Raw genomic sequence first — 22534 nt, forward strand, 5'->3', positions numbered from 1 at the left:
ACACAGGTTCCTCCTAGTGTGCAAGTCCAGAGCTCACTGAGAGTGACACAGGTTCCTCCTAGTGTGCAAGACCAGAGCTCACTGAGAGTGACACAGGTACCTCCTAGTGTGCAAGACCAGAGCTCACTGTGACACAGGTACCTCCTAGTGTGCAAGACCAGAGCTCACTGAGAGTGACACAGGTACCTCCTAGTGTGCAAAACCAGAGCTCACCGAGTGTGACACAGGGACCTCCTAGTGTGCAAGTCCAGAGCTCACTGAGAGTGACACTGGTACCTCCTAGTGTGCAAGACCAGAGCTCACTGAGAGTGACACAGGTACCTCCTCGTGTGCAAGACCAGAGCTCACTGAGAGTGACACAGGTACCTCCTAGTGTGCAAGTCCAGAGCTCACTGAGGGTGACACAGGTACCTCCTAGTGTGCAAGACCAGAGCTCACCGAGAGTGACACAGGTTCCTCCTAGTGTGCAAGACCAGAGCTCACTGAGAGTGACACAGGTACCTCCTAGTGTGCAAGACCAGAGCTCACTGAGAGTGACACAGGTACCTCCTAGTGTGCAAGTCCACAACCATCTGAGTATGACAGGGTTCCCTAGTGTGCATATTTACAGCTCTCTAAGAGTGACTGGGACCTCTGTGCCTGCAAATCCACAGCTCACTGAGTGTGACCAAGGCCTCTTAGTGTGCAGGTACACTGCTCTCTGAGAGTGACAGAAACCTCCTGGTGTGCAAGTCCACAGCTCTCTGTGAGCGACTGGGACTACCTAGGGTACAAAGCCACAGTTCTCTGAAAGTGACAGGAACCTCCTAGTGTACAAATCCACAGACCGCTGAGAGTGGCAGGAATATCCTAGTATTCACTTCGATTGCTCTCTGCGTGTGACAGGGTCTTTCTAGTGTGCAAATCCACAGCTCTCTGAAAGTGACAGGGCTCCCTAGTGTGCAAGTCCATAGCTCTCTGAGAGTATTGGGACCTCTTAGTTGGTAAGTATTAAGGCATGTCAGAAAGGCAATGTCATGATAATCGTTGGGGATTTTAACATGAAAGTGGATTGGGAAAATCAGGTCAGTATTAGTCTTCAAGAGGGAGAATTTGTAGAATGTCTAAGGGATGGCTTTTTAGAACAGCCTGTTGTTGAGCTCACTAGGGGATCAGCTGTGTTGTGTAATGATCCGGAGGCGATAAGGGTGCTTAAGGTTAAGGAACTCTTAGGGAACAGTGATCACAATATGATAGAGTTCACTTTGAAATTTGAGAGAGAAAAAATAAAATCCAATGTGTCGGTATTTCAGTGGAATAAAGGGAATTACAATGTCAAGAGAGGGGAATTGTCTGCAGTTGACTGAAAAGGGACATTTTTGCAGGAAAGGCAGCAGAGCAGCAATAGCTGGAGTTTCTCCAAAAATTGAGGGAAGTGCAAGACAGACATATTCCAAATAACAATAAATTTTCGAAGGGAAGAAGGACACTACCATGGCTGACGAGTGAAGTTAGAGCCAAAGTAAAAGTAAAAGCAAAAGAGAGGGCATACAAGGAAGCCAGAGTTATTGGGAAGATAGAGGATTGGGGAGATTTTAAAAACTTGCAAAAGGAAACAAAGAAGGTCACTCAGAAGGAAAAGACTTCTGTGAGGAAGCTGGGGACTAATATCAAAGAAGATACTAAAAGCTTTTTTAAGTATATAAATTATAAAAGAGAGTCGAGGGTATAACCATATAGCATATAACAAATACAGCACAGAAACAGGCCATCTCGGCCCTTCTAGTCCGTCCCGACGCTTACTCTCACTTAGTCCCACTGACCCGCACTCAGCCCATAACCCTTCATTCCTTTCCTGTCCATATACCTATCCAATTTTACTTTAAATGACAATACTGAACCAGCCTCTACCACTTCTACTGGAAGCTTGTTCCACACAGCTACCACTCTCTGAGTAAAGAAATTCTCCCTCGTGTTACCCTTAAACTTTTGCCCCCTAACTCTCAAATCATGTCCTCTTGTTTGAATCTCCCCTGGTCTCAATGGAAAAGGTCTATCCACGTCAACTCAATCTATCCCCCTCATTATTTTAAATACCTCTATCAAGTCCCCCCTTAACCTTCTACGCTCCAAAGAATAAAGACCTAACTTGTTCAGCCTTTCCCTGGAACTTAGGTGCTGAAACCCAGGTAACATTCTAGTAAATCTTCTCTGTACTCTCTCTAATTTGTTGATATCTTTCCTATAATTCAGTGACCAGAACTGTACACAATACTCCAAATTTGGCCTTACCAATGCCTTGTACAATTTTAACATTACATCCCAACTCCTATACTCAATGCTCTGATTTATAAAGGCCAGCACACCAAAAGCTTTCTTCACCACCCTATCCACATGAGATTCCACCTTCAGGGAACTATGCACCATTATTCCTAGATCACTCTGTTCTACTGCATTCTTCAATGCCCTACCATTTACCAAGTATGTCCTATTTGGATTATTCCTACCAAAATGTAGCACCTCACACTTATCAGCATTAAACTCCATCTGCCATCGTTCAGCCCATTCTTCTAACTGGCCTAAATCTCTCTGCAAGCTTTGAAAACCTACTTCATTATCCATAACGCCACCTATCTTAGTGTCATTTGCATACTTACTAATCCAATTTACCACCCCATCATCCAGATCATTAATGTATATGACAAACAACATTGGACCCAATACAGATCCCCGAGGTACACCACTAGTCACTGGCCTCCAACCTGACAAACAGTTGTCCATCACTACTCTCTGGCATCTCCCATCCAGCTACTGTAGAATCCATTTTACTACTTCAATATTAATACCTAACGATTGAACCTTCCTAACTAACCTTCCGTGCGGAACCTTATCAAAGGCCTTACTGAAGTCCATATAGACAACATCCACTGCTTTACCCTCGTCAACTTTCCTCGTAACCTCTTTAAAAAATTCAATAAGATTTGTCAAACATGACCTTCCACGCACAAATTCATGCTGACTATTCCTAATTAGACCCTGTCTATCCAGATAATTATATATACCATCTCTAAGAATACTTTCCATTAATTTACCCACCACTGACATCAAACTTACAGGCCTATAATTGCTAGGTTTACTCTTAGAACCCTTTTTAAACAATGGAACCACATGAGCAATATGCCAGTTCTCCAGCACCATCCCCATTTCTAATGACATTTGAAATATTTCTGTCAGAGCCCCTGCTATTTCTACACCAACTTCCCTCAAGGTCCTGTCAGGACCTGCTAGATATAGGACCAATACAAAATGATGCCGGAGATATTCTAATGAGTTGCAGAGATGGCAGAGGAACTGAATACGTCTTCACAGTAGAAGATGTCTGCAGTATACCGGACATTCAAGAGTGTCAGGGAAGTGAAGTTTGTGCAGTGAAACCCAGTGAAGGTGCTCAGGAAGCTTAATGGTCTGAGGGTGGATAAATCTCCTGGACCTGATGGAATACACACTTGAGTTCTGAAGGATGTAGCTGAAGAGATTGCGGAGGCATTAACGATGATCTTTCAAGAATCAATAGATTCTGGTTTTGTACCAGATGACTGGAAAAATGCAAATGTTACTCTGCCATTTAAGAAGAGTGGGAGGCACAGAAAGGAAACTATAGACCTGTCAGCCTGACATCAGTGGTTGGGAAGTTGTTGGAATCGATTGTTAGGGATGAGATTATGGAATACCTGGAGGCACATGACAAGATAGGCCAAAGCCAGTATGGTTTCCTGAAAGGAAAATCCTGCCTGACAAACCTACTGCAATTCTCTGAGAAAATTACAAGTAACGTAGACAAAGGAGATGAGTAGACATGGTGTACTTGGACTTTCAGAAGGCCTTTGACAAGGTGCCGCACATGAGGCTGCTTAGCAAGGTAAGAGCCTATGGAGTTACAAGGAAGTGGTAGCGTGAGGGAAGTTGACTTTTGAACATCAGGGATCTTTGTCATTTCTTTCCCCAGGGTTTCCAAGGCAAGACTGGCCCACCAGGTCCGGGAGGTGTGGTGGGACCCCAGGTAAGTCCTTGACCTTTGTGGGATGTGTGTGGGTGTGTGTATATGTTTGTGGAAATCTGCAGGATTGTGTGAAAGAGTTTGTGCTCAGTATGTGAGGGAATTTGTGTGTGTATAACCGATTACCTATTATTATTTAATTATTTACGGTTCTATATTGTTATGTTTGTGCTCTATTCTTGGTTGGTGTGACTGTAACGAAACCCAATTTCCCTCGAGATCAATAAAGTATGTCTGTCTGTGATTGTGTAAATGCTTCTGTGGGAGTGTCTGTGCTCAGTGTGGGAGTATCAATGCAGAGTTATGTGTGTGAGGGATTGTGTAGAGTGGTGTTGGATCCCCTGGAAGAAGGGAGAAGTGATCTGTATCCAGCATCATGGATACACTTACGTTCTGATTTTCCCCATCGTCTCTCGGCTCCTTCCCAGTATCCGATCCCTACCTGATGGATACACCTTTGTTCCAATTTTCCCCATCGTCTCTCGGCTCCTTCCCAGTATCCGATCCCTACCTGATGGATACACCTTTGTTCCAATTTTCCCCATCGTCTCTCGGCTCCTTCCCAGTATCCGATCCCTACCTGATGGATACACCTTTGTTCCAATTTTCCCCATCGTCTCTCGGCTCCTTCCCAGTATCTGATCCCTACGCTATGGATACACTTACTTTCCGATTTTCCCAGTATCCGATCCCTACATGATGGATACACCTTTGTTCCGATTTTCCCTATTGTCTCTCAGCTCCTTCCCAGTATCCAATCCTACACTATATGGTAATGAGGACCTGGCCCTGCAGAGGAAAGTGTTTCCAATCCTGGGATCAGGCTGTTTGGCTCACCTTTTCCATGCTGACTATCACCCCACCACTCCCAGTGACCAGAACCTGCCTCAAGAGCCTGTTCCCACAAGTCTACATCGTTCCCTGAACATTTCCCAGATGGATCTCTGTGATGGGTCACTGGCCAGGATCTGATGATTCTTGTCTGACTATTCCCTGCTCATCTCACAGGGACCCACAGGAGAGACTGGTCCCATGGGTGAGAGAGGACATCCTGGTCCTCCTGGCCCTCCGGGAGAGCAAGGGCTGCCGGGAGCTGCAGGGAAGGAAGGAGCCAAGGTGAGTGTGATTGGAATCCCCATTCCCCATTCCCCATTCACTCAGTCAAGACTGCACTTTCACTAGGGATCAGGAAAGCGAAAAGGGCCTACACGGGCAAAATACATGGACGCTTCTGTGACACAGGTGACACCAGACGGATGTGGCAGGGAATTCAAGCTCTGACAGACTACAGGATCAGGCAGAAAACAGATGACAGCAACGCCTCTCTTCCGGACAGGCTCAACAATTTCTTTGCACGCTTCGAAGCATCAAACACTACAGCAAGGGGGAGAGCCAGTCCCTTCTTACCATCTGACCAGCCGGCTCCAATCATTGATTCAGAGCAAACACGGAGGACCCTTGCCAGGGTCAATCCATGTAAAGCGGGAGGTCCCCACAACATCCCTCGACCTGTGCTCAAGGAATGTGCTGATGTATTAGCAGATGGCCTGACAGACATCTTCAACATCTCTCTTAGTCAAGCCATTGTCCCCAGGTGCTTCAAAACCTCCACAATCATCCCTGTAGCAAAGAAATCAGTTGTAGCCTGTCTGAATGATTACCGTCCTGTCGCCCTGACCCCCATAGTGATGAAATGTTTTGAACAGCTTGTCAAGCCTCATATCACAGCCAGCCTCCCCTCATCGCTGGATCCTCTACAGTTGGCTTATCGTCCAAATCGCTCTACGGATATCCACCACACTGCACACAGTCCTCTCTCACTTGGACAATAAAAACACTTATGTCAGAATCCTGTACATAGATTTCAGTTCAGCATTCAATATCATCATCCCGCACAGACAAGTGGAGGAACTGTCGCTGCTTGGCCTTAACACTGCCATGTGTCGCTGGATTCTGGACTTCTTGACAGAGAGACCATAGTCAGTCCGTGTTGGCAGGAACATCTCTGACTCCATCACACTGAGCACTGGATCCCCACAAGGCTGTGTGCTCAGCCCATTGCTGTTTACACTGCTAACACATGACTATGCAGCCAGATTCAAGGGGAACCTGATCATTAAATTTGCTGATGATACCACAGTGGTGGGGCTCATCAGCAAAAATGATGAAATAATGTACAGGGAGGAGGTCAAACTCCTAGAGAGCTGGTGCAGTGACAACAACTTGATGCTTAATGTCACCAAAACCAAGGAGATGATTGTCGATTTCAGGCGGTCTCAGCCTGAGCACACGCCCCTCAGCATCAACGGCTCCACAGTGGAGAGAGTGGAAAACATCAAGTTCCTTGGGCTGCAGATCTCAGACAATCTCACCTGGTCCAGAAACACCACTGGGATTGTTAAACAGGCCCAGCAGAGATTGCACTTTTTGAGGAGACTTAAACAAGCATCACTCCCCACTAACATCTTAACTACATTCTACAGAGGCATGGTTGAGAGTGTGCTGACCTTTTGCATCACAACCTGGTACTCCAGCTGCAGTGCTGCCGACAAAAAAGCCTTGCAGAGGGTGGTTAGGGGAGCAGAGAAGGTTATTGGGGTCTCCCTACCTTCTGTCCAAGACCTCTTTCAGAGTTGATGCCTCCAGAAGACTCGGTACATCATTAAAGACCCCTCACACCCTCTCCATGAACTGCTTGTTCTTCTGCCATCAGGCAAACGTTACAGGAGGATCAAAACAAAAACCACAAAGCTACTAAACAGATTCCTCCCACAGGCAGTCAGACTGCTAAATATCTGCTCTACCTGACTCTGCTTTGGACACTTTTAACTTGCACTGGACACTTATAACTTGATTTTAACTGAAATGTGTCTGTTGTATTTTACTATTTATTGTTGTGTTTACTATTTGTTGCATTTGTTATGCTATGATTGCACTTGCCCCTGGGAAACACTGTCTCATTCTGCCCTGCAGAGCAACGTATGGTTGGAATGACAATAAAGTTTTCGAATCTTGAAAAAAATCTTGAAATCTTGTCCAGGCTGGGACCCCACCCCATTCCTCTCTCAGCAGTGTGGGGCCACCAGGAGTCCAGGCACTAGCCTGCTGTCAACTACAGTTCCAGGCTTTGAGGAGAGGCACTAGGCCTGGTAATTGTGACTAGATGGTGAGAATTGGATGGAGTTAGGGAGAGTTCAAGCAGAGACCCAGGGCCATGGGTGAGGAGAATTCCCAGGCCTATGGTGGGGGGGGGGGGGGATTTCCTGTTGGAAGAGATTCGCAGGCATTGTGGGCAGGTTCCTAGGAGGATAGGGAAAAGATTCTCAGGGTGAGAGTGAGATCACAGCTAGTATCTGAAGGTGCAGGATGTTTTGAAATAATTATGGAATTGTGGGTATTTAGCAGAAACATCTCAGACCAAGGGAACAAAAAAAGAAGATGTGGAGATGTTGGGAGATCTCAAACGAGGGGATGCAGTTATAAAATTAGGGAGTAGACATTTAAAACTGAGGTGAGCATGGACTTGCTTGTCACAAAGAAAGGGGAATCTGGAATCTCTGTAATTCTCCATCCCCAAAGGATGTGGAGACTGAATCTCCAGTTTCAGTGAAGGAGGGTCCTGACACAGGGCATGGGGAAGTTTCTGGTGGTGGGAAGGTCATGAGAGAGGGTCCTGGTGTGGGGGTGGGAGTTGTTGGCTGGAGATTCATCCTAGTAAGGCAGTGTCTTGGGGTGAGGTGTAGTTCCCAAAGTTTGACGCCCTGATAATTTGAATGTTTGTTTGCCTTCACTTTCACCTCAGGGTGATCCCGGACTCAGTGGGATTGCTGGAAAGGATGGTCCTCCTGGATTACAAGGTTTCCCTGGGCAGCGAGGACTTCCTGGAGGCACGGTGAGTCAGACCCCTTCGCTCAGGAGCGCCTGGGCTGTTAAAAATGTCCTTGTGATCCCAGCGTGAGCAAACTTTATCTGTGCTTCTCCTCCTGCAGGGTCCAGCTGGACTGAAAGGAGCCGAGGGTCCCATGGGCCCAGTTGGGCCAGTGGTGAGTACTAGTCCCCACCACGAGTCATCACTGACTGAGATCTTCACTATCAATTGACCAGAGCTATGGAAATGGGTGTTCCCCTGGGTGGGGATATTGGCCAAGGCAGGACAAGAAAGAGGTGAACATAGAACATACAGAAGAACTGCACTGGTCAGGCCATTCTTCATCATGTTGGGCCAATCTTGATGCTTATAGATACTAAATATCCTCCTTTTGTGTATCATCCATATTCCTCCATTCACTTTGTAATCATGTTCTGCTGCATTGGTTCTGCTGACATGATTTGAGAGTTAGGGGGCAGGAGTTTAAAGGGAACACGAGGGGGTATTTCTTTACTCAGAGAGTGATAGCTGTGTGGAATGAGCTTCCTGTAGAAGTAGTAGAGGCCAGTTCAGTTGTGTCATTTAAGATAAAATTGGATAGGTATATGGACAGGAAAGGAGTGGAGGGTTATGGGCTGAGTGCGGGTAGGTGGGACTAGGTGAGATTAAGAGTTCGGCACGGAATAGGAGGGCCAAGATGGCCTGTTTCTGTGCTGTGATTGTTATATGGTTATATGGTTATGGTGGGTTTCATTGTAGTAAGTCGAGCATCTAGAGCTGGGTGAGCTGTGTCAGTTGGATATGTTGGAATGGATCTGTTGAACTGGGTGTGTGATGTTTGGTGAGTTGTGTGGGCTGGGATAGATCTGGGGAACTGGGGATGTGATGTTCCATAATACCATAAGATATCAGAGCAGAAGTAGGCCATTCGGCCCATCAAGTCTGCTCCGCCATTCAATCATGGCTGACCCAATTCTTCCAGTCATCCCCACTCCTCTGCCTTCACCCCATACCCTTTGATATCATGGCTAATCAAAACCTGTCTATCTCTGCCTTAAATGCACCCAGTAACTTGGCCTCCACAGCCGCTTGTGGCAACGAATTCCACAGATTTACCACCCTCTGACTAAAGTAATTTCTCCGCATCTCTGTTCTAATGGATGTCCTTCAACCCTGCAGTCATGCCCTCTTGTCCGAGAATCCCCTACCATGGGAAATAACATTGCCATATCTAATCTGTTCAAGCCTTTTAACATTCGGAATGTTTCTATGAGATCCCCCCCCTCATTCTCCTGAACTTCAGGGAATTCAGCCCAAGAGCTACCAGAAGTTCCTCATTGGTAACTCTTTCATTCCTGGAATAATTCTCGTGAATCTTCTGTGAAACTTCTCCAATGTCAGTATATCCTTTTTAAAACCTGTAATAACATTATAGTAACCAATATGGTATCATGCTTCCAAACCACATTGGAGGGTAGTATGGGGTTGGGCAGGGTGTGTGAAGCTGGATGGAGTGTGTTAGATTGGTTTGGATGGGATGTACTGGGTTGGGTTGCATAAGGTAAGCTGGGTTGGACTGGTTTACCGGGGTGTGTTGGGTTGGATTGGGATGTTTGGGGATGAGTTTGGGGATTTACATTGGGTTGGATGGGATTTGATTGGTTTGGTTTTGAGAGGTATATTCCAATTGGTGAGTTGTGTTATTTTGTGTTGGGGTATTGGCATGTTTGAGGCTGGATGGTTGTGTTGGGCTGGGTTGTGTGGGGTTAGGTTGGATTGCGGTGGGTTGAACATGTTGGGTTGGGGTTTTTTTGGGTTGTATGGGATGTACTGGATTGTGTTGGGGTTGGTGTGTTGGTTTGGAGTGATGTGTTGTGTTGGGCTGGTGTCTGTGGGGATGAGTTGGGTTGAATTATTTTGGGTTGGGTGTGTTGGGCTGGGTGGAATTGGGTTGGTTTGGATGGGGTGTACTGGATTGTGTTGGAATTAGTATGTTGGTTTTTGGGGGATTGTTAGACTGTGTGGAATGTGTTTGGATTGGTTTGGGTTAGGTTTGTGGGGTTGGATGGAATTAGGTTGTTTCAGAGGGAAGTGCAGGGGTTGGGTGGGTTGTATTTCCTTGTGTTGAGGTTTGAGTTGGTTGTGCTTGGGTGCATAGAGTTGGTTGTGCTAGGATTGGACTGAGGTGTGTTGGGTTGGATAAGTTATGTTGTCTTGGGCTGCGGCTGGTTGGGTTGGACATGTTATGTCTTATCCATTGAGTGTGTCTCTGGGTGCTCGTATTGATGTCTGCTCTCTGTTCCCAGGGCTCTCCTGGTCAACGGGGATCAGCTGGACCTGGTGGACCTATTGGTCTTCCTGGTCGACCTGGACCACAAGGTGGACTCGGCCCTGCTGGAGAGAAAGGAGCTCCGGTAATGTATTCCTCTGCAAGAGAAATCATCATCGCACAGCACTAGAGTGATATCAGACAGATGATTCTGCTGCAGGGCTGGGAGTCGCTTCTCCCACATCCACCTACTCTTTGTGTCGATCAACTTTCCCTCAAAGAATTTAATGGAATTGGGGAAGGGGACCCATGAGTTTAATACGATCGAGGAATGGAGCCCTGTGAAGTTAACGGGATTGGGGAATGAAGCCCTGAAAACTTAATGAGGTTGGAGAACAGGACCCTGTGAATTTAATCTTGAAGGGAAACAGGGTCCTGTGAATTTAATGGGAATGGGGAACAGGACCCTGTAAATTTAATGGGATTGGGGAACAGGACCCTGTGAATTAAATGTGATTGGAGAACAGGGCCCTGCAAATTTAATGGGGATGGGGAACAGGGCCCTGTGAATTCAATGGGATTGGGGAATGGGACTCTGTGGATTTAATGGGAATGGTGATCAGGGCTCTGTGGATTTAATGGGAATGGTGATCAGGGCTCTGTGAATTTAATGGGAATAGTGATCAGGGCTCTGTGAATTTAATGGGAATCAGGAACAGGGCTCTGTTATCGGGAATGGGGAACAGCAGTAAGGCAGACATTGAACCTCAATCTTTCTGAATGATGAGATTGTGAACTATTATCACCTCTCCATTGAGAGTCTGCTGCATTCTGGTTGGATTTTCCACACTCAGCCTAGTTCTGTGTCTAATCTGCCCTTTGAGTTGTTCTCGAATTGCAACCTCTGCACCTCAAACCGGTGAATCTCTGCCCATGTACACTCAGTTCTGGTACCTTCCACAAAACCAAAACTTCATGCCTTATCAAGTCACTCTTATTCCTTCCCATATACTCTGATACCTCCTTACAACACAGGCAGCCACTCTACCCATTGAGTCTCTACCAGATCACAATTAACTCACCAACTTGTATGTCTCTGGGGAGGTGGGAGGGAACCAGAACCCCTGCCAGAATCCCACGTGGTCAGAAGGAGAATGTTCAAAATCACCCAGCCGGAGGTTGTGATCAGACCTGGGACGCTAGGGATCATGAGGCAGTGGCTCTACCTATTATCCCACTGTATTAGTATATTGTTGTGGAACAGACCTAGCTCTCCCTCTCCCACACTGTGCTGGGTACAGTTGGTGGAATTTCTGCTAGTTCTGTCTTCTTGAAGCACTGACAAAAGAATTGCCTTTGTTTTGTGGGAAGGCTCAGTGCACATTTCATCCATAAAACTATGAGACATAGGAGCAGAATCAGGCATTTTATTTATTCCATCATAGCTATTTTATTAATTCTCTCAAACCCACTTTCCTATCTTCTCCCTGTAACCTTTGACTCCATTACTAATCAAGAAAATATCAACCCCTGCTTTAAATATATCCAATGATTTGGCCTCCACAGCCATCTGGCTAAAGAAATTCCTTCTCATCTCTGTCCTAAAAGGCTGTCCTTCTATTCTGAGGCTCTGCCCTCTTGGACTCCCCCACTACAGGAAACATCTTCTCCATTTCCACTCTAGGCCTTCAATATTCAATAGGTTTCAATGAGATCACCCCTCATTCTTCTAAACTTCGGTAAGTACAGCCCAGAGCCATCACATTCCTCATTGTTAACGCTTTCATTCCCAGAATCATTCTTGTGAACCTCCTCTGGACCCTTTCAATGCCAGTACAAGGGGCTCAAAACTGTTCACAATACTCCCAGTGTGGTCCGACCAAAGCCTCAGCATTACTTTCTTGTTTTTTATATTCCAGTCCTCTCAAAATGAATGCTAACATTGCATTTGCCTTCTTTACCTCTGACTCAACCTGCAAGTTAACCTTTAAGGAATCCTGCAAAAGGACTCGCTAGTCCTTCTGTACCTCTGATTTCTGAATTTTCTCCCCATTTAGAAAGTAATCTATGCCTTTATTTCTTCTACACAGTGCATGACTGTACACTTCCATACTCCATATTCCATCTGCCACTTTGCCCATTCTCCAAATCTTTTCAAGTCCTGCGGAGTCCCTCCTTCCTCAGTGTTGCTTGCCATTCTACCTATCTTTGTATCGTCTGCAAACTTGGCCACAAAACCATCAATTTAAATCAATCACAAAGGCTCACTCCCTTAACTCTGCTGAGCACGCTGTGGGTGTGTGTGTGTGAGAGAGAGAGAGAGACCCCTGTGGAAGCTGACCCTTCTGTCACCTTACAGGGGGAGAGAGGACCCCCAGGACCAGCTGGTCGGGATGGAGTTCAGGGACCCGTGGGGTTGCCAGGTCCCGCAGGTCCACAGGGACCTCCAGGAGAAGATGGCGACAAGGTGGGTCTTCATCTTTCACTTGCTTCTCCAGTCGCTCATTGCCTGTGCTACATCCCTTCTCTTCACAACCCAGAGGACATCACTTCTTGTCCTCTGGCTCTCATTAGCTGGAAGGTTGAGTTGGGAAACTGGGATCGATTGTCTACAGTTATCTCACACTCTGGAGAGGCTGCACCTAGACCACTCTAGCATCATTATTTAGGAAAGGATATGCTGGCATTGAGGCAGCGTTGAATTGATTTGTGAGGAGTGTCCAATCAGGAGACTTATGAAATGTTGCCAGGGCTTGAGGAACTGAGTACTTGGAGGAGGATAGGAAGGCTAGGACTACATCACAGATCAAGGATCAACTTTATTCACCAAATATATTTAGATGCATTAGGAATTTACTATGGTGTATCAGTCAGAGTGTGACTTGCAACACATTAAATAACATTCAACATTTTTAAAGAATAAAGAATGATATAAAAGTAAAGTTAGATTTAAAATATGGATGTGAAATAAAATGTCCACAAATACTAGCAAACAGCATTATAAACAGTAGTTTAAAGTATTTGCAATGCAATGACTGGGGTACTTGATAGAAGGATGTGGGGGTGGGTAACTAGAATGGTTGATCAGATTAAAATGTGGAGGAAAAAACTTTTAAGATGGCATGGTTTATGGTTAAATAGCCTTACCATTTTCCAGAAGCTAGCTTTTGGAAGTGGCAGTTTGCAGTGTGGGTAGTGACTTTTCCTGTTTGATGTTTTGTCCTGGATATTTCTTTGAACATCGCAGATGGGGTGAGCTGCAAGGTACAGGAGTTTGAATCCCCACTCTACCTTGGCAAGAATAGCTACATGCTTTCAAATATTCTTGGTCTGAACAGCTAGACATTAGACCAGATGGAGGTATATAAAATCACAAAGGAATAAGACAAGCAACACACACAAAATGCTGGAGCAACTCAGTAGGCCAGGCAGTACCTATGGGGGAAACAACCTGACCCTGAACCCCTACAGACACAGAATGTGGGTGTGACACAAAACAACCCAAACTCCCATGGATACAGAATGTGGGGTTACCACCCCAACCTGAACCCCTTTAGACAGAGAATGTGGGGTAACACACATCCCACTCCAAACCCCCATGGACATAGAATGTGGGAGTAACTCTCCCCACCCTGAACCCCCATGGACACAAAGTGTGGTGGTGACACCCACAGTCACAGAATGCCTTGGAATTGGTTTATTATTGTCGCCTGTACTGAGATACAGTGAAAATCATGCCTTGCGTACTGTTCATACAGAGCAGCTCATTACACAGTGCATTGAGGAAGAACAAGGTAAAACTATTGGTATACAAAATGATGAGGGGTATAGATAGGGTGAATACAAGCAGGTTTTTTCCCCACTGATGTTAGGTGGGACTATAACCAGAGGTCATGGGTTAAGGGTGATAAGTCAAATGTTTTAGGGGGCATGAGAAGAAACTTCTTCTCTCAGAGGGCTGTGAGGATATGGAGTGAGCTGTCAATGCAAGTGGTGGAAGCAAACTTGATTTCAACCTTTAAGAGAAGTTTGGATAGGTACATGGATAGTAGGGATATGGAGGGATAAGGTCCCAATGCAGATCAATGGGAGGCAGCAGTTTAAATTGTTTTGGCATGGACTAGATGGGCTGAAGGGCCTGTTTCTCTGCTGTACTTTTCTGTGATTCTGTGAATAATGACAGAATACAGAATAAAGTGTTACAGTTACAGAGCATGTGCAGTGCAGGTAGACAACAAGGTGCAAGATCATAACAAGGTAGATTGTGAGGTCAAGAGTCCATCTTATTGGATTAGAGGACCGTTCAATAGTTTGATAACAGTGGGATAGAAGTTGTCTTTGAGCCTGGGTGTATCTGCTTTCAGGCTTTTGTAATCTCTGCCCAATGGGAGAGGGGAGAGAGAGAGAATGTCCAGTGATGGAGGGGTCTTCGATTATGCTGGCTGCTTCACTAAGGCAGTGAGAAGTGTAGACAGAGTCCATGGAGGGGAGGCCAGTTTCTGAGATGTGCTGAATTTCATCCACAACTCTCTGCAGTTTCTTGTGGACATGGGTAGATCAGTTGCTGTACCATGGTGCAATGTATCCTGATCCTCAATGGACACAAAGTTGGAGGTGATTGGGGCATGAAGGGGAGTGACTCATCGCACCCAACTAGCCAGTGAGGATCAGCTGGAGAAAGATTTGATGAATTCTTATTTTGCTCTTTCTGTCCACAGGGGGAGATTGGAGGACCTGGTCAGAAAGGAGGCAAGGGAGCAAAAGGTGAACAGGTGGGTCCCTGAAGGTTCCTGTGTTCCAGGAAGGACAGCACGCTCTGTGTTTATCCCTCCTATTCCTTCCAATATCTGAGCTGATTGTTCCATACAGACAGGCGTAAACACCGACTGGACCATACATTCAGGGAAATACTGACCAACACATGCAGGCAGGAGTTAAAAGCTGATTGGTCCATTCAGACAGGGGCAAAACACTGATTGCAAAATGCACATGGGGAATAATGCTGATTGATCCATGAACACAGGGTTAAAACCCTTGATTGGTCCAATCACAAACAAGAGAAAAGCTGTGGATGCTGGAAATCCAAGCAACACACACAAAATGCTGGAGTAAATCAACAGGCCAAGCAGCATCTATGGAAAAGAGTACAGTCGACGTTTTGGGCTGAGACCCTTCATCAGCACTGGAGAGAAAAGATAAGTCAGAATAAGAATAAGGTGGGAGAGGGGAGGAAGAAATACCAGGCTGCAGGTGATGGGTGAAACTGGGAGAGGGGCAGGGGTGAAGTAAAGAGCTGGTGAAAGGGGAATCCAATAAGAGAGAACAAGACCAACAAAAAAAGGAAAGGGTGAAGTGATGGGCAAGTAATTAGGCAAGGTGAGAGAGAGAAAAATGAGAACGTGGAATGGTGAAAGGGGGGGCATTACCGGAAGTTCGAGAAATCGATGTTCATGCCATCATGTTGGAGGCTACCCAGACAGAATATAAGGTGTTGCTCCTCCAACCTGAGCGTGGCTTCATCACAGCGATAGAGGAAGCCATGGACTTATGTATCAAAATGGGAATGGGAGTAGAATTAAAATGGGTGGCCACTGGGAGATCCTGCTTATTCTGACAGATGTAGCATATGTCCTTGGCGAAGTGCTCTCCCAATCTACATCGGTCTTGCCGATATACAGGAGGCCACATTGGGAGCCCAGGATAACAGTAGGTGACTCTAACAGACTCACAGGTGAAGTGTCGCCTCACCTGGAAGGACTGTTTGGGGCATGGAATGGTAGTGAGGGAGGAGGTGTAGGGGCAAATGTAGCCCTTGCAAGGTGAAGTGCCAGGAGAGAGATCAGTAGGGAGGGATGAATGGACAAGGGAGTCATGTAGGGAGCGATCACTGTGGAAAACCAAGTGGGGGAGGGGGAGAGGAAAAGACATGTTTGGTGGTGGGATCCCATTCATGATGGCAGAAGTTATAGAGAATTATGTGCTGGACGCGGACATTGGTGGGGTGGTAGGGAGGATGTGAGGGCTGACATGAGTTGGGGCTGAAGACAGTGTTGATGGTGGAGGAAGGGAAGCCCCTTTTTTGAAGGAGGACATATCCTTAGTTCTGGAGTGAAAAGACTCATCCTAAGAGCAGATATAGCAATCACAGAGGAATTGAGAAAAGGGAATGACATTTTTACAAGTAGCAGGTTGGGAAGAGGTATTGTCCAGGTAGCTGTAAGAATTGTAGACAAGGGGAAAGTGCACTGATTGGTCTATGCAGACAAGGAAAAAGATTGATCCAAGCAGGTGATGACATTGGGTCTGACAGATATGGGATTGGTCACTGTTTGGACTAGGCAGTGATAAGGGGTTGTCAGTGATTGGCTGAAGAAGTCATGCATCTCTCACTTTCCTTCCAGGGACCGCCTGGACCTCCTGGACTTCAAGGACCCATTGGACAACCAGGAGCTGCTGTAAGTCACGGGATCATCAATGCAACTCTAGCCTGAAAGCAGCTCAAAGGGCAGAAAGCCATTCAGCCCCATGAACCTAGTCTTACCAATCTTTGATCTGTCAGCAGAGTGATTCTGATTGGTGTTTGTCTGGTAGAAGAACATATATGATTGATGCTTGTCTGGAATATGGAATCTGATTTGTTCTTCTCAAGCAATAGAATGAATCTAGTGCTTGTCTGGGACATAAAATCTGACTGTTCCTTGTCCGTTTAGAATGACTTTGATTGGTGCTTCTCAGGTAGGAGAGAAAATCTGACTGGAGCTTGTCTTTCCAGGGAGGTGATGGATTGCCAGGTCCTCGGGGCCAGCAGGGAATGTTCGGGCGGAAAGGTGATGAAGGATCACGAGGATTCCCTGGTCTTCCTGGTCCAGTTGGTCTGCAAGTAAGTGCCACTGCATTATTGTAACCCCTGCTGTATAAAACAACAAAAACTCAGGTTAATGCAGGAGCCAGCACAAGGTGCTTCACCAGAAACACTCAGCAAGTCAGGCAGCTTCTGTGGAGAAACAAACAGTTAATGTTTCAAGTGTGAAGTGAAACACTCTCCAGAGAAAGGTGTTCCTCGAAATTCCCAAGTGAATTACCCGGAAATTGCTCTGGTTGTCCATTTCCTGAGTTCCAAACTGTTGTTCATCGAAGGAGGCCCATTGGCCCAACATTCCTCCAACTGTCATGTACTCCTGAACTAACCCCATTTCCTGGTGAGGTTTTCTCTGCAGTATCCTCCCAATTTGGTAGGCTCCCTGGTTAATGACAGTTTTGGTTGCCTTTGGCATGAGCAACTTTACTTTGTTTGAAAGCACATTTTCCTGATTTATGGTGATGGCTTTCACTTGAGGTAAACCACTGCCTTTATGGCTGAGCCTCAGTGGAATGAGTTTTACAGAGGGAGGCTTCACTTCCAATACCTGGTACATCTACTCTTCAGTGTCTAGAGCAACCAAGAGTTTTTCAGAGGAGATTCACCAGTCACTGTCTGGCCCCTCACCAGCGATTACAGAAAGTACATCTGTATTCCTTGTCATTTAGCAGAACTAGGGATGACCTTGTCAATAACCTTACTGATTTTCAAAGACAACATCCACTGTCCCACTTTCACATATGACATTAGTTACCCTTCTGAAAAACTATCTCCTGCGCATAAAAGCATACAAACTATAAGACCATAAGACATAGGAACAGAATTAGGTCATTCAGCCCATCGAGTCCACTCTGCCATTCCATCATGGCTTATCCTGGATACACCTGCTTTATCGCCATATTCTTTGATGCCCTGACCAATCAAGAAATGATCAACTTCCACCTTAAATATACCCACAGACTTAACCTGCACTGCAGTCTCTGGCAGAGCATTCCTCAGATTTTCGACTCTCTGGCTAATAAAATTCCTTCTTATTTCTGTTCTAAAGGGTTACCCCTTAATTTTGATGTTATGCCCTCTAGTTCTGGCTACCCACACCATAGGAGACCTCTTCTCCACATCCACCTTATCTAGTCATAAGAACATAAGAAATAGGAGTAGGAGTAGGCCATCTGGTGCATTGAGCCTGCTCTGCCATTTAATAAGATCATGGCTGATCTGGCCAAGGACTCATCTCCACCTACGTGCTTTTCCCCAATAAACTTTACTTCCCCTACTACGCAAAAATCTATCCAACCTTATCTTAAATATAGTTGCTGAGGTAGCCTCCACCGCTTCATTGGGCAGAGAATTCCACATATTCACCACTCTCTGGGAAAGTCAGGATTCTCAGGAGTCAGCAGTCTCAGGATTGCTACCTGTGCCACGTGAGAGTGAGGCAAGGAACAGAAAGATTATACAGATTAACACGTGGCTGAGAGGATGGTGCAGGAGGGAGGGCTTCAGGTTTTTAGATAATTGGGCTTTGTTCCAGGGAAGGTGGGAACTGTTCCGAAGGGATGGTTTACACCTGAACTGGAATGGTACTAACATTCTTGCAGGGAAGTTTGCCAGTGCTTCTTGGGGGGGGTTTAAACTAAATTTGCAGGGGGCGGGGATCCAGAATGTGAGAGAGGATAGCGAGAGGAAGAATAAAGGACAGGTGGGGACTACACGGTTCCGGAATATTAAGTGTGTAGTAGAGGAAGGTGGGGCGGAACAAGTGATAAGGAGGACTCGTGTACAGAGGGATGGTCTGACGGAATATAGAGTTAAATGTGCAGAAAGAATAAGTAAATTTAGGAAGGACAACAAAATTCTAGGGGCGTATAGCCTGATGGGAGTTTGGGGAGCTGGGTTAAGCACAATAGACAGCGATTCAAACAGAGAGAGGAGAAATGGGCTAAAAATTCTATATCTGAATGCACAAAGTGTCAGAAATAAAGCGGATGAGCTTGAAGCTCAGGTGCGAATGGGTAACTATTATGTTGTTGGGATAACGGAGACATAGCTGCAGGGAGATCAGACCTGGGAAATGAATGTACAAGGGTATACATGCTATCGTAGGGACAGAAATGTGGGAACAGGGGGTGGGGTGGCCCTGTTGGTGAGGAATGAGATTCAGTCCTTTGCAAGGGGGGACATAGGATCAGGAGAAGTAGAGTCTATGTGGATAGAACTGAGGAACAGTAAGGGCAAAAGGACCCTAATGGGTGTTGTCTACAGGCCCCCAAACAGTAGCATAGATATTGGGTGCAAGTTGAATAGACAATAGACAATAGGTGGAGAAGTAGACCATTCGGCCCCTCGAGTCTGCACCGCCATTCTGAGATCATGGCTGATCATTCACTATCAATACCCAGTCCCTGCCTTGTCCCCATATCCCTTGATTCCCCTATCCATCAGATATCTATCTAGCTCCTTCTTGAAAGCATCCAGAGAATTGGCCTCCACCGTCTTCCGAGGCAGTGCATTCCACACCTCTACAACTCTCTGGGAGAAGAAGTTCTTCCTCAACTCTGTTTTAAATAACTGACCTCTTATTCTCAATCCATGCCCTCTGGTACTGGACTCTCCCAACATCTGGAACATATTTCCCGCCTCAATCCTATCAAATCCTTTAATTATCTTAAACGTTTCAATCAGATCCCCTCTCAATCTCAATTCCAGCGTGTACAAGCCCAATCTCTCCAATCTCTCTGCGTAAGACAGCCCTGCCATCCCAGGAATCAACCTAGAGAATCTACGCTGCACTTCCTCAATTGCCAGAATGTCCTTCCTTAAACCTGGAGACCAAAACTGTACACAATATTCCAGGTGTGGTCTCACCAGGGCCCTGTACAAATGCAAAAGGACATCCTTGCTCTTGTACTCAATTCCCCTTGTAACAAAGGCCAACATTCCATTTGCCCTCTTCACTGCCTGTTGCACTTGCTCATTCACCTTCATTGACTGGTGAACTAGGACTCCTAGGTCTCTTTGCATTTCTCCCTTACCTAACTCTACACCGTTCAGACAATACTCTGCCCTCTTGTTCCTGCTTCCAAAGTGGATAACTTCACATTTATTCACATTGAATGACATCTGCCAAGTATCTACCCACTCACCCAGCCTATCCAAGTCTCCCTGTATTCTCCTAACGTCCTCTTCGCATGTCACACTGCCACCCAGTTTAGTATCGTCAGCAAACTTGCTGATATGGTTTTCAATGCCCTCATCTAAATCGTTGACATTTAGGGAGACATAGGGAGTTAACATCAGCATGTGGTAAATGTGGTACGGGGGATATCAACATGCAGGTGAACTGGGAGAATCAGGTTGGTACTGGACCCCAGGATAGGGAGTTTGTAGAGTGCCTACTGGATGCATTCTTGGAACAGCTTGTACGAGAGCCGACCAGGGACAAGGCTATTCTGGATTTAGTGTTATGTAATGAACAGGATTTGATAAGGGATCTTGAAGTAAAGGAGCCATTAGGAGGTAGTGATCATAATATGATAAGTTTTTATCTGCAATTTGAGGAGGATAAGGGCAGCTCGGAGGTGTCAGTGTTGCAGTTGAACAGGGGAAACTATAGAGCCATGAGGGAGGAGTTGGCCAAAGTTGACTGGAAGGATATCTTAGCAGAAAAGACAGTGGAACAGCAATGGCAGGTATTCTTGGGTATAATGCACAAGGTGCAAAATCAGTTCATCCCCCAGAGAAGGAAGGATTCAAAGGGGGGAAAGGGGCCACAGTGGTTGACAAAGGAATTCAGAGATTGCATAGCATTAAAAAAAAGGAAGTATGACAGAGCTAAGGTGAGTGGGAGGACAGATGATTGGGAAGTTTTTAAGGAACAACAGAACTTAACTAAAAAGGCAATACGGGGAGAAAAAAATGAGGTACAAACGCAAGCTAGCCAGGAATATAAAGGAGGATAGCAAAAGCTTTTTTAGGTATGTGAAGAGAAAGAAGATAGTTAAGAACAATGTTGGGCCCTTGAAGAATGAATTGGGTGAAATTGTTATGGGAAACAGAGAAATGGCAGAAGAATTTAAGAAGTACTTTAGATCTGTCTTCACTAAGGAAGACACAAGCAATCTCCCAGATGTATGGATGGGCCAAGGACATAGGGTAACAGAGGAAATGAAACAGATTGGCATTAGAAATGAGTGATGAGTAGATGAGTAGACTGATGGGACTGAAGGCTGACAAATCCCCAGGTCCAGATGGTCTGCATACTAGGGTACCAAAGGAGGTGGCCCTGGAAATTGCGGATGCATTGGTAATCATTTTCCAATGTTCCTTAGATTCAGGATCAGTTCCTGATGATTGGAGAATGGCTAATGTTATCCCACTTTTTAAGAAAGGAGTGTAACACATACCCAACAGGCTGGTATATGTCTAGGGGAAAAGGAGATCCAGCCACTCACCAACCCACCTCCCGTACACGCAGGTGCTGTGAGAATCGAGTTTTATGCCTCGCGCCTGCCAACAGTATCAAACCCACAACAAATACCGTTATGACATACACTTTAAAGAGTTTACTAAAATTAAAAGAGTAGTAGGCAATACTATATATATATACAAGGAAAAAAACAAAAGGTGCCAACTTATCAAAGTTCAGTCTGTTTAGTGCACTCGTTGGAGCTCAATCAACGAACCATTCGACCCCTCGTCGCTTGCCTCCGACCTCCACGTCTTCGCACCTAGGACCACGCCTGGGGGTCTTCCGAGCAGTGCAGCGCACATCCACCTTCCTCGACGTCTTCCTCCTGCTCTCTCCTCCCACCAAAAAACCCACGAAAACCCCTCCCCCAAGTTCCCAGCATCACAAGACACAATAACATTCCCCATTGATTAACAAATGAATACAATTACCATATCAGCCATTCTAAAGTGAAACAACGGCGAGAGAAACACTTATCCGACAAAGAAGCATTCCTACTTGTAACAAACCAAAGAGGCCATTTTGAGTAACATACACAGGACATTGTACAGGAGGAAGGGAGAAAACAGAGAACTATCGACCTGTCAGCCCAACGGTGGTGGGGAAGATGCTAGAGTCCATTATTAAAGATGAAATAGTGGCATATCTAGATAGCAGTGATAGGATAGGGCCGAGCCAACATGGATTTACCAAGGGTAAATCATGCTTGACTAATCCATTGAAGTTTTTCGAGGATGTAACCAGGAAGTTAGACGGGGGAGATCCAGTGGATGTAGTGTACCTGGATTTTCAGAAGGCATTTAATAAGGTCCCACATAGGAGATTGGTGGGTAAAATCAGAGCTCATGGCATTGGGGGGAAGATATTGACATGGATAGAAAACTGGTTGGCAGATAGAAAGCAAAGGGTAACGGTGAATGGGTGTTTCTCGGAATGGCAGGCGGTGACTAGTGGGGTGCCACAGGGCTCGGTATTGGGACCACAGCTGTTTACGATTTACGTCAGTGATTTAGATGAAGGCATTGAGAATA

The 22534-nt window shown here is 45.8% G+C and overlaps 1 protein-coding gene across 1 annotated transcript in view; it reads left to right on the forward strand.

The window, feature by feature from the left end:
• The window catches only part of LOC132402321 (collagen alpha-1(XI) chain-like), a 404241-nt gene that overhangs the window by 278987 nt on the left and 102720 nt on the right, over positions 1 to 22534 (forward strand). The window contains exons 39-47 of the mRNA XM_059985200.1: positions 3986 to 4039; positions 5045 to 5152; positions 7839 to 7928; positions 8026 to 8079; positions 10211 to 10318; positions 12533 to 12640; positions 14892 to 14945; positions 16575 to 16628; positions 16946 to 17053. Of these exons, the coding sequence (XP_059841183.1) occupies positions 3986 to 4039; positions 5045 to 5152; positions 7839 to 7928; positions 8026 to 8079; positions 10211 to 10318; positions 12533 to 12640; positions 14892 to 14945; positions 16575 to 16628; positions 16946 to 17053 (738 nt within the window). The remainder of the gene's footprint in view (positions 1 to 3985; positions 4040 to 5044; positions 5153 to 7838; positions 7929 to 8025; positions 8080 to 10210; positions 10319 to 12532; positions 12641 to 14891; positions 14946 to 16574; positions 16629 to 16945; positions 17054 to 22534) is intronic.

The sequence above is a fragment of the Hypanus sabinus genome, chromosome 11 (genome assembly GCF_030144855.1).
Source record: "Hypanus sabinus isolate sHypSab1 chromosome 11, sHypSab1.hap1, whole genome shotgun sequence".
In the NCBI taxonomy this organism is placed as follows: domain Eukaryota; kingdom Metazoa; phylum Chordata; class Chondrichthyes; order Myliobatiformes; family Dasyatidae; genus Hypanus; species Hypanus sabinus.